Genomic DNA, 19,573 nt, shown 5'->3' on the forward strand with positions numbered 1-19,573 from the left:
CAAGCGGTTACTTGGAAGAGTGCCCCCCAATGACGAGGAAGGACGATTAACCTATATTAAATTTACTTGGTTAAAAGAAAACTTCCAGCATCTTCCGAGCAGCCCAACGCAGATGAACATTATCCACGCTGCAAGAGTGTTCATTCTGTAATTTATAGGTGGGATACTATTGCCGGACGTCAATCAAAATAAAGTCCAAATAATGTATCTCCCTTTATTAGAGGATCTCGAGCTTGCCATAAGATTTAGTTGGGGCTCTGCAGTGTTGGCATGCTTATACCGCGAGCTTTGGCGGGTGAAAAAGCTATCTACGAAAACAATGGGCGGTTGTTGCCTTCTACTGCAGTCTTGGGCGTTATACCGAATGCCATTTTAGCATCAGTGAGCCACCAACCGTATGGGTAGCCACTTGTTAATAGGTAAATATATAGTTCAATTTTACCATATATTTTTTAATTGTATAGTATAGTATACTCATTTTTTGCATTAAAAAAAATAATCTGATAATTTATTAATTTTTTTATATGGGCAATTGTACCGAGAATCGGGAGATCGTTCACCATACCTATGTACCGTATGATGATAGAGACTCATTCTGGGGATGGCATAAAATACGATTTCGAATCTTTTGTTTTTAAATACAATAATTGCACAAGAAAAATTTAACTAATAACGTGTTGTCTATATTTACAGTTTCTATGGGTTATCGAGTAGCAATAACTGTTCGTGTCAAATGTACCGTTGATTCATTTCCATATGGTGGAGTGGCACAATGGAGGTCGGGTATTGAGGCAGTTCAGTTGTGCACAACCTATCTCGAACCCTCCCGTCGACATCACAGAAGTCTACGGAATGGACAAAAAGGGTTCAGGTCGGGACGCTTTAAATTGGGCGGGAAAACATGAACCGTATATCTTTCTATGGAATGATCAACATTCGATGCGCCCTTCCTTGTATGTCTTAGAGGGAGGGTCGCTTCTACGCGCGAGTACGCAGCATGGTATATGGCACACGGGAGGCCTTTTATATTCCAAGGTCGTTACATGCTGATCCAAAAAGACGCACAATCGGAATCTTCCCAATGGCAATAGAGGAACGCACGACTACGCGGTAACCGAGTTTCGCCATTCGGGAACACCGAAACTGATTCTACCTCGAACCCCAATCCCGAGCCCCAATATGAAGCATCTGGCTCGTCATTACACCCCTAGATCCCAAGCCCGATCTCTAATTAATTTTTAAAATCTAAAAAAAATCTATATTAATGACCACAAATATTGTGCAAAATTATTTAAATTGATTTTGAACAATCATTTTTACAAGACTATACTCTTCTTCTTCTTTTTTTGGTACAAATAAGAGTACTACTAAAGTACAAAATTGTGGCAATTATTAGGTAAAAGAATGGGCCTGGGCTTATCTCAACCAGAACATTTGCCGTGGACGTTTAAATTTGCTCCATAAACTCCAACAAATGTCTTTGTAGTACTTTCCAACTCAAAACTCTCTTCTTCTCTCCATTTTGCTCAACAACACCACAATGTTTTTACAATCATCTTTTTTACTTTAGCATCAAAGAAAAATGAACTCAATCCTCTTCTCTTCTTTCACGTTATTCCAAAATGTTAATAAAATATTTTCGTAAATATGTGTACATCTATCACATGAGAACTTTAATATATGAAAAAAACGAGGTTTTTCTTTTAAGTATTGTATATCTAAATTGTCTAATAAATACGCGTGTTTTTAAACATGACCCACTTCAAATTTGAGCTTGTATTTAATACTCAAGCTAATAGCTAGGCTGAGGGAATCACCGTATTGATAAAATGCAATTACTTACTATGACTCAATTAGAGAATTCGAGCCATAATTTAAAGATGTATGTTAAAATTAACCTCAAAAACTTAAATAGAAATAATTATTTTTTTAAATGAAATCAAATAAAATATGTCCGATTAAAAACAAATTTTAAATTTACATATACCAAAAATAATCCGGGGTTTATAATTTTTAAAAAAGCATTTAATAGTGATTGCATATATTTTTTAAACAGAATTATACGTTTAACAGTGTAATGCATTTGTAAAATAATTAAATTAATCTTTTGAACAGTAATATTGTAATTTAAGAAGTATTAACATTATATATATATATATATCAGTAATTTAGTTAAAATTAGTTTTAAATATTTTTAAACTTCAAATTAATTTCTTTATATAAAAACAACATTTTTTTAAGTGTGGAGTAGTTTTGAATAAAAATATTACATTATTAACACAAACTTATTAGTATTTTTGAAATAAAGTTAATATTGGTTTAAAATATTTAAACATTATTTAAAAATAGTTAAAAATTATGTTTGAAATATAAAAGTTTTATTTTTTTAAATATTGATTTTATATAAGGTATAAGCATTAAAACAGATTATGTATTTATTTAAAAGTCTTGACTCAGTCCAATTGTATTTCTTATAAACTATTTTCTAGTTATAAATACTATTTTTATATTGAACAATTTCATTATAGGTTCTAATTATATATGCTTTTGTTGACATAATTAATGCCTAGAACATAGCTCCTCCCCAACCCATAAATAGGAAGATAATGCGTTTCAGCGCACTCGAACCCACATTCTCTTGTATTAACAACAATGCTTATACCAATCGAATTAAGACTCAATCGACCATTTATATATTATTTAAATAATATTATGAAGTTATTTTGAAGTAGTATTTTAAAAAAATTGCATAAAATAATGTTGTTTTAAAAAAATAGTAATTTATATGATGATACTTTAAACAACAGATGTATCAAAAACTATTAAGTTTAAAATATAAAAAAAACATGTTTATAATCTTTTAAAATTCTGTAATTTTAAGAATAGAATCTGTAAAATGAGATTATTAAAATGATTTAAAACAACTTTTTATAATTTAATATATATATATATATATATATATATATATATAAAAACACCGTTTTCAGATATTCTTACTGGTTTAGAAAAACTATACTTGGATTAAAAAAATCCAACAGAATGACACTCTTTTTTTATGCTCTAATATTATATTAGGTTAGTGTTTTAGGGTTAGAAATCTGGAAAATTTTGGGAGCACCAAAAAAAGAACATATGTTTTTGGAAGCAACAAAAGTGAGTTGGATACGCATCTTCCTTTTTTGTGAACCAAAAAAAAAAAAACATAATATCTGAAAATGATGGTTGGAAATAAACTCATCATTCGAAAATCCAAAATAGTATAAACTTTGAATACATTATTTAAATTAAAATAAATATTTCTTAATATAAACATAAAAGAAATGATTATAATAATCTCTAATAATATATAACACAAAATTATAAAAGGAAATGTTTCTTGATTTTGTGGATACTGCCCCACCATGCGAGGCTTTTCATATTTTTATTTTATTGCCACTTCAAATCAAAACATGAAACAGGAGATGTATATTGTTTTATTACCAATTATATCAATTATTATTTTTAAAATGGGTTATAGTTCATTTTATTAAAACAATGTTTTGGGTTTAAAATGCAGTAGGACTACAATCAACTTTTTACTATACTGCTCAACTTTAATCCACAAAATAACATTACACTAATTATGTGATTTAGCTTTTATAAAAATAGGCATACTCTTAATATTTACATTCTTTCTCAATTTAATCTTTGTTATTATTTTTACTTAAATTTCATCCTTATCTTTTTAAAATCAGTCAAAATTGACTATTAATTTTTTTAAAAAGAGTCAAATTATTATTTTTAAATGGAAACACCGACTAAAATGTTAAATTTTTAGATATGGCAAGTCGTATGACAATTCACATGTATTTCATGCTAATTTTTGAATTTTTATGAGTTTTTATATTTTTTATTTTGAGTTGTTTTATTATTTTTAATATTTTTATAAATTTTAAATTATTTGCTAACGTGACATACAAAATAAATAGTGCTATGTCAGCATGAAGCACATGTGGATTGTTACACAAGTTACCATGCCAACATCATTAAAAAATTAATGTTCCAATCAACATTTCAATAAAAAATTATTTTACTACTTTTTAAAAGGTGAAGGACTAAATTTAGCTAAAAATGAATAAGGGTCAAATTGGTAAAAAAATATAAACATTAAGGGCTAAATATATCATTATGCTTAAAATAATTTATCTTTTAGGTTAACCCATAACTTAACCCCAAAATTATAACAAAATTATTACTTTGATACCTAAAATTTTAATTTACTTCACTTTAGTACCTAAAGTTTCTAAATGTTATATCTATTATTCCAAGACTTAGATCCATTAAAAATGTTATTACGGCACGCTTATAACATGCCATATCACTTTATTTTTTTCGAAATAAATTTAAAAAAAAAAAACAAAAAGTAGCAAAAAGAAAAAGCTAAATTAGTCATATATGCTAACAAAATTTAGGGAAATAGGCTGTTTTTAGAGAGTGTGTGAAAGTACGTCTAGCTGGGCAGCTTTCTGCCAGTTGGCAAGAAAGCACGCCCAATTGGACGCGTTTTCCCTTTAAGTTGTAATTTTTGACTATTTTAATGCAATCAATTTCTTTGGTCAAATGGTTAAATGTTAGTGGTTTTGTTCTTAAGTCCTAAGTTTGATTTATCTCCCACTCACATTAGTATTTTTTATTTCATGTTGTTTTAAGTTTTATTATTATTATTATTATTATTTTAATTAATATTTTTAATATATCAACTTCCTTAGTTAAATGTTTAAATATAATAATTTCATCCTTAAGATCCAAGTTCAATTTCCTTTTCTAAATATATTTGTAATTTTTATTTTAATTAATAAATATATTATTTTAATTTTTATTTTAATTAATCTTTTAAATATATTTAATTAATAACTCTTTTATTCATAAAATCAAATAATAAATATCATTTATCATTATGTTAAAATATTTGAAATTAATAACTCATTTATATATAATATAAACATCAACTAAATTTTTGATATATAATATTTATATGTCAAATATTTATTTTCTGCATGTATATTGTGGGTATGGTGATTTCTAATATTATAAAATGAAAAATTATTTCAAATATAATTATTATTTTATATGTAAAATATTTAAAATATCATTGTTTTTATCTACATTATGTGTATGACATTTCAAATATTTTTATAAGTGAAATATTTCAATTAGTTATTTCAAATATCATTATGTTTATATGTGAAATATTTTAATTACCCGCACAAAAATATAATACTAAAATTTACTACACTCATAATATGAATTGAAAAATAAATATCACACATATAAAATTATATTTACTAAAAATAATAATAATTTTAATAATTATTTGATTTTATGAGTAAAAGAGTTATTATTTAAAAGATGAATTAAAATAAAAATTTTGAAAACAATATATTTATTAATTAAAATAAAATAAAAAGCTTGAAACAACATGAAATAAAATTTACAAATGTGTTTAGAAAAGGAGAATTGAACTGGCCGATTTCAAGGATAAAATTATTATTTAACCATTTAACTAAAGAAGTTAATATATTAAAATAAAAAAAGGTTCAAAACAACATAAAATAAAAAGTACAAATGTAAGTAGGAGAGGAATTGAACCTAGAACACAACGACAAAACTACTAACATTTAACCATCAAACAAAAAAAACCAATTGTATCAAAAAAATTCAAAAATTACAACTTAAAAGGAAATCGCATCTAGTTGGGCGCGCTTTCACGTTCTCTCTTTAAAAACAAATTATTTCTCTAAATTTTCAAAAAATCGACTATTTTAACTAATAAACTTTGGCATATATGGACTATTTGACCCAAAAGAAATTCAAATTATTTTAAAAAACATGCATAAAATTCAAAGAAGGAAACATTCATAAAATAGAAAAAGCAAAAATAATATAGATATATAAATATCTATGGTACTTTTTTTCCTTTGAAATTTTGCTTCCTTTAATTTTATTTTTTTATAAGATTTATTTTTTAAAATTACATTTTTATAATTTTAGCCTCAAAATACTGTAAGAAATATTTTAATTTAGCAATATATCATGTTTCATGTGTAGTCCTAATATATTGGTGTGACCCAGGATGGAAAGTTTGAAAGAAAAGACAAGGTACGTGGGGCAGGCAAGTACAATAGCGTGGAGATGTATCTTGCTAATTGCTATTTTATAAACTTAGTTCTTAAGTTACAAATCTTCCTTCCCACAGCTTCACTTCATTTGTTAGCTGAAGAAAAAGAATGGCGACAACTGTGGATTCCGGAAACCAGTACGATAGAGCCGAAGAAGTAAAAAGATTCGATGACTCAAAAATCGGAGTAAAAGGGCTAGTCGATTCTGGTCTCACCACTATCCCTCGCATCTTCGTTCACCCACCCGAAACTTTATCCGACCTCAAACCCAAACCCAAGTCGGTTGCCATACCCACCATCGACCTCTCGGGGACCCGTTCGACGGTCGTGGAGCAAATAGCCGCTGCATCTCGATCCTTTGGGTTCTTTCAGATTGTAAACCATGGAATTCCCGTCCAGGTTCTTGACCGTATGATCGCTTCCATCAGAGCCTTCCATGAGCTGCCCACCGACGTCAAGGCCAGGTTCTACCGTCGTGACGCCGGAACCGGTGTATCCTTCATTTCCAACGTTGACTTGTTCCACTCTAAAGCGGCTAGCTGGAGGTATCTTATCCATTTGTGTTTTGTGGAATTGGGTTATCTTTTCCTCCCAATTTTGATTGATATATTCGTATCAATAGTAGATGATAGTGTTTGGCTTTGATTGAAAATTAGGTTTTTTTTAGAAGAGATTCAAGCAAAATTAAAGAGCAAAACAAACCCAATTTTGACCAAAATAATTCTGGATAGGATTCACACATTGAAAATTGAAAATTTTGGGTGAAATGATAGGGATACACTCCAGATAAGACTAGGACCTACTCTCCCGGAGCTTGAGCACATTCCGGAGGTTTGTAGAGACGAAGTGGTTCAATGGAACTTACATTCGACAACATTAGGAGAGCAGCTGATGGGGTTATTGTCGGAAGGGCTGGGATTGGATAAGGATACCATCAAGAATACTACATGTTTGGATGCAAGAGTAATGGTTGGGCACTACTATCCATGCTGCCCCCAGCCTGATCTGACTGTGGGCATCGCATCACATACAGATCCGGGAGTGTTAACTTTGTTGCTGCAGGATCACACTGGTGGGCTGCAGATTAAGCATGAAGGGGAGTGGGTGGATGTCAAGCCTGTTCATGGAGCTCTTGTTATAAACATTGCAGATATTCTTCAGGTAGGCCTTTTAGAGGCTGAAAGCCTAATTTACAACATTAGAGAATAAATTTTACATTATTGAAGTTCCATTGGATAGAATGGTAGCAGTTAGTTCTGCTTTCAACTTGGAGAATTGATGTTTCTTACCCTCCCAACATCTGATTGAAGCATTGCCCTTTCAAATTTTAATAAATTGAAAACTTTTAATTTTTATTACTTTTTAATAAAAAATTGTAAAAAATATTAAAACCCAAAAAAAATCATGAAAACTTATAGAAATTCAAGAAATCAATAAAAATATTAAAAAATTATATTTCAACATAAAATATAGAACCATCCTTTTTGTGATTCCATTCAATTTAATCTTGTGGTCGAGCTGAGTTTGATCTTTATATTTTCTACAACAATATTTGCAGAAGAATGGTTTGTGATAAATTTTACATGCATCTAACCCTAGGGCAATCAGCCTGTAAGTGAGAAAAATCAACTTAGCTATAAGATTAAATCAATGTAGCTTCTCGTCTGAATCAAGCCGGGTGAATATGCATTCTACTAAATGTAAAATATGAGCCTATTAGAAGTTGAAGTATTGTTGTCTTTGTAATTATTGGAACTGCTAATGATTTTATTTGTTGCTACGAATGGTGGTGCTTTGCGGCAATTTCCAGATAATGTCGAATGATGAGTATAAAAGTGTGGAGCACAGAGTACTGGCAAATCCTTCCGAAGAAGCCCGAGTGTCGATCGCTGTTTTCTTCAACCCAAGTGCCAGGGAAGCCTTATATGGACCATTTGCTGAACTTACTTCACCAGAGAAACCAGCCCACTATCGTAAGTTTATATATAATGACTACATGAGAAGGTTCTTCACCAAGGAACTGGATGGGAAAACTTTGACAAATTTCTATAAGCTGTAAGAGGATATATATACATAATACTTTGTAGCTTTTAATGTAAGACTATTATGCAATATTAGACTCTTCTATTTTTATGTCAATGTACAATAAGAAAGTTGGATAATCGTAGTTTTCACATCACCATACTGTGTTTCTGTTAGTGATTGAAGGTTATGGTTGCTAGTTGAAAATTAATGTCCTATGAGTTGAAAGTAATAAAAATTTTATGGTTATTATTAGCAAACACCTGCCGTTCCATCTGCTCTGTTACATCTTGGATTGATTCCTTTGTTTTTTTTTTGTTTTTTTAATTGGACATCAGCATTAACAACACTTTCTCTAAGACTACTGTTGTTGGGTTCAATTCAATTCCTCACAAACAAAAATGTCCCACCAATAAACTAAATACTTATCAAATTACTACCGTTGGAATTATAAGCAAACTGCAATAAAATAAAAGGAAAAGAAATAAGATAATAATTTATTCATAATATTTAAAGTTTGTATTTATAAACATTAAGAGTTATACATCTTCTTAATAGACATTTGAGTCTTAAAGTTGAACCAACATCTTATTCTAATGTACATCCACTTTATGTAATAAATATATTTATAGCACTTTTCCTTGAATACTCATTGATAGATAATATGTTTCGTTAAAACTTTAACAAGATAAAACCTTTGAAAGAAAAAGATTCTTAATAAATGAAAAGAGTACACATATCTATAATACGCATAACTTGTTGCTTCAAACTTAGTGAGACAAAATTTTGTTGAACATCATATGATATCTAAGATTCTATATACATTTTAAGCTTAAATACTAACTTTTCAAATGATCACTTGAACGGATATGCTAAGCATTAGTCATCATTCTTCTAATAGCCATGAGTGGGGAAGAATCTCCAGGAGTTCCAACAATAATCATAGCAAACTTTGATCTTGACCATTTTATAAAAAAATACATAGGTCCTCATCATTTCAATTAAGATAAATATTTATTTAAACATATTGAACAATTTCACAAGAATTTCTATATGCTTTTAGCATTCTAAATCCTTCAAGGATTTTAAATAAACTTCACAATATAATTATTTATATAAAGGCGCAACAATAAATATTAGACGATGTCAAATTTTATTGGATCATCGACCGAAAAGATATTTAAAAGTTATTGTATCCACTACAAAAAAATATTATATCTTTTATAATTAATGTTAGGACTTTGTATTTACAGACTATCATTTTTACCCCATTGACTTTACACCTTTAGATGTTTAGACTATTGGTTCAAAAACTTCACGAGTTAAAGATGAATTTAATTGAATTGAATTACGTTTTCTACTTGGTCAATCTATTTTATGTCTATGGTTCTTGACAAATTTATTCAATTATTTTACTATTTTATTATTTTACTATTTTCATTTTATTATTTTCATCTTTAAATACTTGAATTTCTTTTGAATTTTAATGATTAGTTATGTCTTGAATCTCTTTTAGAGCATCGCCTCACTATATGACAATCTAGATTCTCTTTACAATAATTTTTATCTTTAGATTCAGTTGATCTACCATACTTCAAACATGCATTACTTTATTTATTCTAACATGTTGTTCTCATTAAGTGAGAAAATGCATATGATAATTAATTATGTAATACCCACAAATTTTAAATGGGTATTATTTTAAATTCCTAATAATTTTGTGGTCCAGTAGTACATTTTTATAAAGCCCAACTTAGTATATATTATAGGGTTTTTTATTATAAAAGAATAGATGAAGAAGAAGAAAAAAAGGATACTTGCAATTTTTTTAGAAGATGGTTTTTTACAATTTGAGAAAAGTTAATCGTAAGGAAGAGGAATGCAAATCGATGGTAAATATTAACGATTAAGGTTAGTTTTAGTTTAAATTTCTTGAAATCTTTTTATTTGAAGCTAATTTTTATAAAACACGTATTTGTTTGGGGTAGTGTAACAGTTTGTCAAAATTCGGTGAGATAACGATGACATTGTTGGTGCCAAATGAAAGCTCTCTTTAAGATCTTTCAAAATGATATGTGTGGCATCCATTTCCATAGGGTAATTTAGGGTAAAACAATTTTTGAAACTTATGATGCGTGGGTTTTTGATAGTTTTAAGTAGTTGAATTTGACACGCTAGAAATCTATCTATATATGTTTATTTGTTTTGAAATTTGGATGTTTTACATAATATGAAGTTTTTAATTTCATTTAGTATTGCTATCTCGGTCATACGACTTATGTGCTAAGAATTACAATGCCTCAAAGTAAGCTAGTCGAAACTATTAACCCAGAAAATTTGGGTAGATTATGATAATTTCTTATGTTTAGCTTTCAAAAATTAAGTTTTCGTGACGAAACAATTTTTTAAGTTTTAGTGTTGCATTTATTCTTCAAATTAATGTTTTTACATTGTGGAAATTCAAGTAAATTTTGAGCTTGAATGGGTTCAAGTAAACCAAACGATCATGATGTTTAGATTTTCCAAAATTTTGATTTTTAATTGTTTTTAAAAATATTTTCGATCTGAATACTTATATATGGTTGGAAACCATTCTAAACTTATTTTTATTAATTTATCAATTTTTCTTATAATATGCATGTATTTTATTAAATTTTATTTTTTTAATTTTGAGGTAAAAGTTTTATTAATTTGTGCAATTATGTCTTAGTTTGTTAAGGGATTGTCACACAACTGAAATGTCTTAAGATTTTCACAGAAAGTCATACCTTTAAAGCCTCTGGTTTGTTAATCCAATTCTAATTTTTAAGTTCCATTCTTAAATTTTAGGTTACTAGGAGATTTGTGAAAAACGTTGCTCATGTGTCGGTTCAGTAGACCAAGTAAGTGACTCAGCATTCCTTTGATATTTAATTTCCAAAAATCAGCTCCAAACTTTCTATGTGATTTATGTAATATATGATATATTATCTGTGTTTTATGAAATTTGGGTTCAGCATGTTGGAAAATTGCTATTGCAAAATAAAGACGTTAGTACTGACAAGTACAAATAATAAAGGAAAAAACAAAAAACAAAAACAAACAAAAACAAATAAATGTTGCGCCGTGGAGAATCATTGCCTTAGAAGTGATTTTTTCCTGATTGGTGTAATCGAAAATGGACGTCGCCACTTAAGGTTAATACAGTGCTTCCAAATTTCTACACCCGAATAGGAAATAAGATCAACATAAGTTTAAAGGTGGTCAGAAAATTTGGCCGGAAAAACCACACTAGGATCAATTCCCAGGGAAGTTTGGAGAGGTCATAGACGGTCCAACTTAAAACCCAAACTCTTAGATAGAACTTCCTCTAATGTAATTTTTAGTAAAATAACAAAGCTTTTAAAGAAACAAAAATGAGGGAGAAGAGAAGAATGATAGAAGTTATGTTGTTGTTGTGTGATATATGAGGAAGATAGCCTCCTATTTATACTATTAGCCGAAGGGAAAAATAGTAAAAATGCAATGGTAAAAAGGTAAAATCGGAAGATACAGTTTTCTAAAAATTTAGACGTTATGGTCGAATTTGGAGGAATTACATAAGCTTGTTTAAAAACCCAGAAATTGAAATATAGCTTTCGAAATCATTTGTATAAAAAATATTATTTTTGGCAATACTCTTACATGTTATTTAGAAAAACACACGCACACAATTTATTTATTTTGCAAAAAAGAACTTAATTTGATACTTAATTTTTTAGCGAAAATTTCAGAGTTGATAAGATGAAAATCGGGACTTCGACACGTGAAAATGTATAATTTTTGTCGATTGAGCATATTTTGAAACTCTCGTTATTAACCTTCGTAAAACTCTTTTCAAATTTGCAGCGGAAAATGCTTAGCTCGTTTAACTTTGAAAACCAAACGTTTATTTTAATTAATAGAAATCATGCAAAAAACTTTAACTAAATAACAAAAACCAGAATTAAATCCAAAAATTTATTTAGAAATTAAAAGTCCAGAAAAGTTCAATTATTGGTAAATCAAATCATCTTATGTGAGAAAATCAGTCCGAGTTTCCAAATGCCGCTCACTCTTAAATCTGTTGATTACCTGAAAAGTCAAAAAAATTAGGTGAGCTTACAAGCTCAATGTGTAACTCAACCCGAAAAAATAGAACAAACTCAAATATAGTAACAGTTACAGAAACAAATGCAATTTAGATACAGATACAATTTCATATACAGAATCAAATGCAAATACAGTCACAGATGTAAAAATAGACACAGTAACAGATCTTACCCCCATCCGCTATACACCATCTCCGTCCTACCAATCACACCAAATAGGACTACAAGAGCCCGTTTATCCGTCACACCAATAAATGAGTGTATGTCACTTTTCAAAATAGTGTAGTCAAGCTACCAGAAATATGCAGTAACCGCCAGAACCAAATAGTGTGGTCAGGTCACCAGATTAGATATGTGGTTATACCACAAGTTAAGTCATCATGGGTTTCCCAGCAATGATGACCCGCCACCCCGGGTTGCCAGGCAACGACGGCTTACTAATATCAGTATGCAGTCAAACAACCAAAACACTTCCTCCATCACAACATTCCCACCCGAATGCACATGTCCAAACATATTACATACTCAGATGCACATAAATGAGTCATACTTATACAGATTTCTCAAATTACAAATCATAAGCACAAATTATACCATATAAATGCTCTCGAATGTTAAACATGCAATATCAGTATTTTGGATTTCAGGTTTCAGTTGCAAACACTAATCAGATAACAAATGTATTTATATATCATACATATCGTACATATTAGAACATACTATCACGCTTTCAGAAATCACATTAACAAAGGCAAAATACCAGATTTCATGTCCATAATACCTACATAACACATTTCAAAACCTACGAAGTGAAAAATTTCAAATCCCACTTCAATCATGACCCTAACAAAGTTTTAGGACAAATGAGCCCACATGCTAGTGTAGCCCTATGGCCTAACACACGCCCGTGTGGCCCCACGGCCTAACACACGCCAACCCGTATGGCCCACACGGTCTGGCACACGACTTGGCACACAACTGTGTGACTTTGACAGTGGGCTTTTTTGGCATCGCACTGTTTGCTATTTTTCTAGTTTTCTGTTACACACCTAATTGTTTACGATGCCGACAAAATGAAAGTAACAACTCTAAAACCTAAAACCTAAAGCAACACCCAAATGATTTGTTAGCATAAACACATCAACCCTAAACAAATCCAAAAACACCCTTACTTGATTACAGATATTCGGCTACAACACCAAAAACACTCGACCACTTACCCCAACAAAGGAATAGTTCTTAAGAATCTCAACTCGTTGGCAGATTATTTGCTTCTAGAGGTTTACCTAATTCAAAAGATACCAAAACCGATAAGTCCGAACTCACAGATCAAACCAAACCAAACCGATAAGTCAGTTACATGAAAACCTACTAACTCCAATCAATTATCCACATCAGGTTTTTCTTCAGAGTTTAAAACAATAATAATTTCCACTTTGCACACATAAGATTTGAACACAGAACCTTTGTGTAAGCTAAAGCCTTACCATTGAACCAACAGGCTTATTTTTGTCATCAATTGAGTGAAAATAAAATATAAGCTTGATACCTAAAGAGAAGGGTTGGAGCAAAAATAACAAAACTTTAAGGGAAAGTGTAACGCCTCTTACCTGGTCCGGTTGTCGGACCAAATATTAAATAATAACAAACATTTAACAATTCAAAATCATGAACAAATATTAAATAATTACACACGAGCATGTATATGATCATTATTCAATCTAATTTAATAAAATATTGAGTATTCAGCAAAAACAATTAGGTAATGAACAAAAAATACAAAATGTAAGGAAAACTTGCATACAGGGGGCACATGGCTGTGTCTTTTGGCTACGTGTACTTGGAAAATGCCTTTCAAAACAAGCAATTTACCTATAAAACACTTATGCTACAAGCCACCATTTATACCAAATTCAACATCTTCAAAAGCATTTAATTCAAGTCAGAAAAAAAATCATCATTTTATACAACCATCCTAAGTGCCTAACCAATATGCCTCAAGTGGCACCTCATTCAACAATTCAAAACTAACCAATGACCACATTCATTCTTACCAATATACCTTCAATGGCATCTCAAATATTCAAGCTACACATGTATACATTCAATCATTCAACCATCACATATTTAAGTATTAAACTTACTAAAACATTTCTTACTTATAATCTAAGCATATCATCTATCAAACCAAAATAAAGCATTAACCAACCACATTGCCTAGCATAATATTTTTCTCAATTAAGAAAACATTAAGCATATTACCCAAAGCAACTTATCAAATTATCAACCACATGACCATTGCCATCACATTTATATATATTTACATAATCTCAAAAAGGTTAACTAAATACAAAATAACCATTTAATCATTAAACATCCTAGGTACATGCCAAGATCAAAATAAACAATTCACTAATATTTGAGTTCGGGATTGTCGCTGGATGCTGAGTCGACAATCGAATCGATAAGTACTTAACATGCGTACAGGAAAATAATTAGTACGTTGAGTATAACTCAGCGGTATTTCTATAATTTGAACATTAAAAGAAAAATATAATACATTAAATTGCTCAAGTTAAAACTAGATAATGCTATACTAATGTCATATCGAACGTGCAAATTAATATATGCATGAATTTATCAAATACATTTTACTAATAATAATAACACATGACAAATTCAATTCACATATAATATAGTATCCAAGCCTAATTCCATATATACCACGATCACATCAACCATAATTCAGTTCATTTCAAACATAAATCAACACCATTCCTTATTCACATATCCATTCACTATTTTAATTTCCAATTCACATTTCATTTCATTTCGAAACATTTGCTATTTCATTAGCATTGTCATTTCATTGTCATTTACCATATCAAAATCATTATTTCGAGTTTATCATTTTCTTCCCCTATTAACACGATTCAGACTCGGGCTTGAATGGATACACGAATCCAACCAACACACCCGTTTGGCACCCAGTGCCTCATTAGATAAATCTGAAGCAATAGTTGTGCCCAGTGCTATAAATAAATTGACACCCAGTATCTTATCGGTTAAACCAAAGCAAATTGACACCTAGTCCCTCATCGACTTGTAGTCGAAGAATCCCTGAACTCTTCCTATCCTATGGCATGCCAACTATATCCGACTCTTCCCGAATAGTTAATAGGGTTTCCATTTCATTATTCAATATCAACCAATGTCTCAATTCACATTTATTTATATTAGGCAAACATTAATTCAACATATATAGCAACCACGATTATCCCAAATCATGTTCAATTTTCACATTTATAAAGAATACACACATTTTTCAGATATACTCAATTTAATCCTCATAATCATCAATCGACTCAAATAATTACAAATGAACAAGTAATCTCACCTTATAATCTTACCATGAATAAATAAATCAATATGCAACAGTTTATAAGTTAGTTTGAATTATAGAAACACAAACCATAAACTCCAAGCTATTAGTCGACGACTTTGTCTTTTCTTTTCTTTTTTGATGAATCCGGGTCGACGTTAGCTACAAATTAAAATAACCATAATAATTTATAACTAAATAACTAAAATCTTTAACTATCTAATAATAGAAACATTATTAAACTTTAATAGTATAAAAAATTACAATATGGGTCAACTAGATTGACCTACAGGAACTCCGAGAACATAAAAATTAGAAAAAAAAAGACTAAATTGAACTAACCATTTTTGAACTTGAAATTTAAAAACCCTAGTTGTGCGTTTCTTTTTCTCCCTGTTCTTTCTTTTTCCGAAAGAAGAAACAAAATTGAAAAGAGAATTGTTTCATTCTCTTTCCATCCACTAACCATTTTAATTTAATTTAATTTTAATAATAACTTAAATTTTAACATATATATAACATTTACTATAAATCTTAACCGCCACCATTATGACTATACATAATGGTTTATTTCTTTAACAAGTCCTATAAATTCAATTCTAATTATAATTCCTTAATAATTAGACTTTTGACCCCTTTTTGATTTAGTCCTTGTACTCTAATTAAACACTATTTCGTCGAAATTACTTATCCAAAATTCAATTCACTTCCAACTTATTTTCATAAATATTAAATAAAAATATTTACGAGTTCAGTTAATGGAAATATAGCCTTGAAAATACACTTTCCGACACCACTAACTATCGGGACGTTACAAAAAGGATTTGAACCTAGAACCTCACACACACATACACAAGCACAACACTTAACCACTAAACCAAATCACTTCACTTGACAAAATTCCTACAACCTTAATTGAAAAGTAAAACGTGACCACTCTTGATTCACTAACCCAATTTTTATTAACCCGATTTTTGGGATGTGACAATAGTTCAAAAAGAGATATTTTTTGTTGACCAGATTTTTATTTTTTTCTGAAAAATAATAAAGATATTTTATCAAAAAATAAAACACGAACACAAACATGGACTGGGTCAGACAGCGATGATGGCGCGCTTGTGTTAGACCTTTAGCCCAATTACTCAACGAGGGTAAGGAGTAAGGCTATATTTAAACCTTTTCATTAACCTATACACAACCAACATGGGATTTCTTTGTATTACCCACATTCCCCCAATAATGCAAAGAAATAAAGATTTTTGAAAAAAAAAAGAAAAAGAGCAACAACGAAATTAGCTACTTAAGTACTAGTATATGTTAGATTGACACAAATACATAGTGAAATGAGAAATTCTTCTCTTAGAAAGTGAATGAATCTGAAACTTGTTAAAATAAAAGTAACTCATAACACATGACTAATCTCAGGTCCAATTGAGTTCTTCAATAGATTAACAATTTAGCCAAAACACCTCGAGATACTAGTAAGTGCTCTAAAAAATGGCCTAACGTCTTTCATAGAAGGTGACTAATCCTTTGCACTTACATAGGTGATTCCATCAAGTCTATCTTAGTATAGACAACCCAGACCAAGGCTATGGAATCATTAAGAGCATTTAATAAGCTCAACCTCTTGGTGTAAAAATTCAACGAATTCATCAAGTTTGTCTCACTAGGACCACCCAAACTCTGGGTTATGAACTCATTAAGAGCAATGAGCTCATCCTTATGTATGCACATTGTGCGCCATAAGGATAGATAAAGATGTACACTATGAGTCTGTACATAGTTTCGTTTGACCACATTGAACTTAAAAGACTAAGTTGGGTATCTACCATGAATTCCTCAACTAATGGGTTTAAGATCCACCCTCTTGACGAATCAAGAACCATTTTCCTACATAATCCTTTACTTAGTGGATCAACTAGGTTCCTCTTAGATCTTACATACTCTATGGCAAGTACTCCATTCTTTATGAAGTGTCTCACACATTCATGTCTTATTCGAATATGCATTTTCTTGCCATTGTAAGCCTGATTTTGAGCAACACACATGACGACTTGTGAATCACATAATAAAGACATAAGAGGTGTAGGTTTCCCCATAAAGTAATCTCTACAAGTAGATTCCTGAACCACTTGCCCTATTTCTCGGCAAAATCAAGAGCTATAAACTCTGATTCCATGGTGGAGCGAGCAACACACGTCTGTTTAGCAGACTTCCAAGAAATGGTTGCTCCACCTAAAGTAAACACATAGCTACTGGTAGAGCTAACCTCATCATTATCAGATACCCAGTTTGCATCACAATATCTCTTTAGGACTGCAAGGTATCCAACAAATTGCAATCCCCAACTCATCGTACCTTTAAGGCACTTCAGCAGATGCTTAAGAGCATTCCAATTTTCACTACTTGGGTTATGGGTATATCTACACAGTCTATTAATAGCATAGGCAATATCTGGCAGAGTATGGTTCATTAAAAGCATAAGACTCCCAATAGTTTTAGCATACTCAGATTGTGATACACTTTTTCTTTTATTCATTTTCAGTTGTATGTTAGGGTCATAGGGAGTTTTCACAAGGATTACATCAAAACTGTTAAATTTATTCAACACTTTATCAATATAATAAGATTGGTTTAAAGAAAATCCCTTATCTGATTTAGTAACCTTAATCCCTACGATTACATTTACCTCTCCCAAGTCAATCATTTCGAATTTGGTAGATAAGAAATTTCTTTGTTTCCTTAATGACTTCTATGTGTGTACTAAAAATCAATAAGTCATCCACACATAGACTTATGACAACATAATATGAACCAAACATTTTTGAATACACACATGTATCGGCACCATTGACAACAAAGTCATAACTAATGATAGTTTTGTGAAATTTATCATACCATTATTTTGGAGCTTATTTGAGACTGTACAGAGACTTCTTAAGTCTGCATACTTTATCTTCCTTCCAAGGTGCCATAAAGTCTAAAGGTTGCTCCATATAGGTCTCCTCATCTAAATCACCATTCAAGAAAGCAATCTACATATCCATCTGATGCATAAGTAAGTTGTGAATGGAAGCTAAAGCAAACAGAACACATGTAATGCCCCAAACCCGGCCTAGACGTTATGGCTGAATCTCGAAAGTTACATTAACAATGCTTGAAATTATTTACTTTTTGAAATTGACTAGGGTTGAGGTGTTTTTTGAAAAATTAAAAAATTTGAATATTTAATGATTTTGTTTATTTGAAGAAAACTATTTATTAAAAATATAACCTTTTGAAAGTAAAGTGCGACATTATATTATAATGTCATTTTAAGTTATTTGAAATAAAGATTTTGTATTATAATTATTTATTAAAAGGTTTTGGGTAAAAATCCTTTGCAAATAACTTTAATAAATCTACTTAGAAAATTACTAATTATAATTTTATTTTAAATCACGTAAAATTGTAAATAGTTTAAATAAATTCCATAATTTAAAATACTTGAAATCACATAAATTTTTCATGCGTGCATAGCAGTTCTAAGTTATAAAATATCCAACAACCCAAAATAAAATAAGTGTCCAAAGTCCAAAGTTCACAAACAGAAACCACGTAGTTTAAAAATTCATTATTAGAAATCCATAAAATAAACTATCCGAAAGGATCCACCGAATTTTGAATTCAAGCCCTATGTCCGAGTATTACTTGAAATGTTATAACACTAAAGGGGTGAGCTTTTAAAGCCCAATGTGAGTCTTTTAACAAATAATTGTAAGTAAATACATAATCATCAATCAAGTAAATATTTCACTTTATGCACATGATCATGGCAATGTTGTTTTATAAAATATTTATGTAAATTTATTTACATCCTACCCATCATCGTTACACACCACAATCGAGTTCCCCAGAAC

The 19,573-nt window shown here is 30.2% G+C and overlaps 2 protein-coding genes across 2 annotated transcripts; one reads left to right on the plus strand and one right to left on the minus strand.

Annotated features, from left to right (window-relative positions):
• Positions 1-6,206: 6,206 nt before the first annotated feature.
• Positions 6,207-8,440, plus strand: LOC105794351 (1-aminocyclopropane-1-carboxylate oxidase homolog 4). The gene is made up of 3 exons (XM_012623498.2): positions 6,207-6,703; positions 6,932-7,319; positions 7,969-8,440. Exons 1-3 carry the CDS (start codon positions 6,267-6,269, stop codon positions 8,215-8,217), a joined length of 1,074 nt encoding a protein of 357 aa, XP_012478952.1. The 5' UTR covers positions 6,207-6,266; the 3' UTR covers positions 8,218-8,440.
• A 9,371-nt stretch (positions 8,441-17,811) lies between these two features.
• On the minus strand, positions 17,812-18,213 carry LOC128039959 (secreted RxLR effector protein 161-like). The gene has a single exon (XM_052628903.1). The coding sequence runs from the start codon at positions 18,211-18,213 to the stop codon at positions 17,812-17,814; it is 402 nt and encodes a 133-aa protein (XP_052484863.1).
• Positions 18,214-19,573: the final 1,360 nt, after the last annotated feature.

Source organism: Gossypium raimondii, chromosome 3 (assembly GCF_025698545.1).
Source record: "Gossypium raimondii isolate GPD5lz chromosome 3, ASM2569854v1, whole genome shotgun sequence".
NCBI classification, from domain to species: Eukaryota; Viridiplantae; Streptophyta; class Magnoliopsida; order Malvales; family Malvaceae; genus Gossypium; species Gossypium raimondii.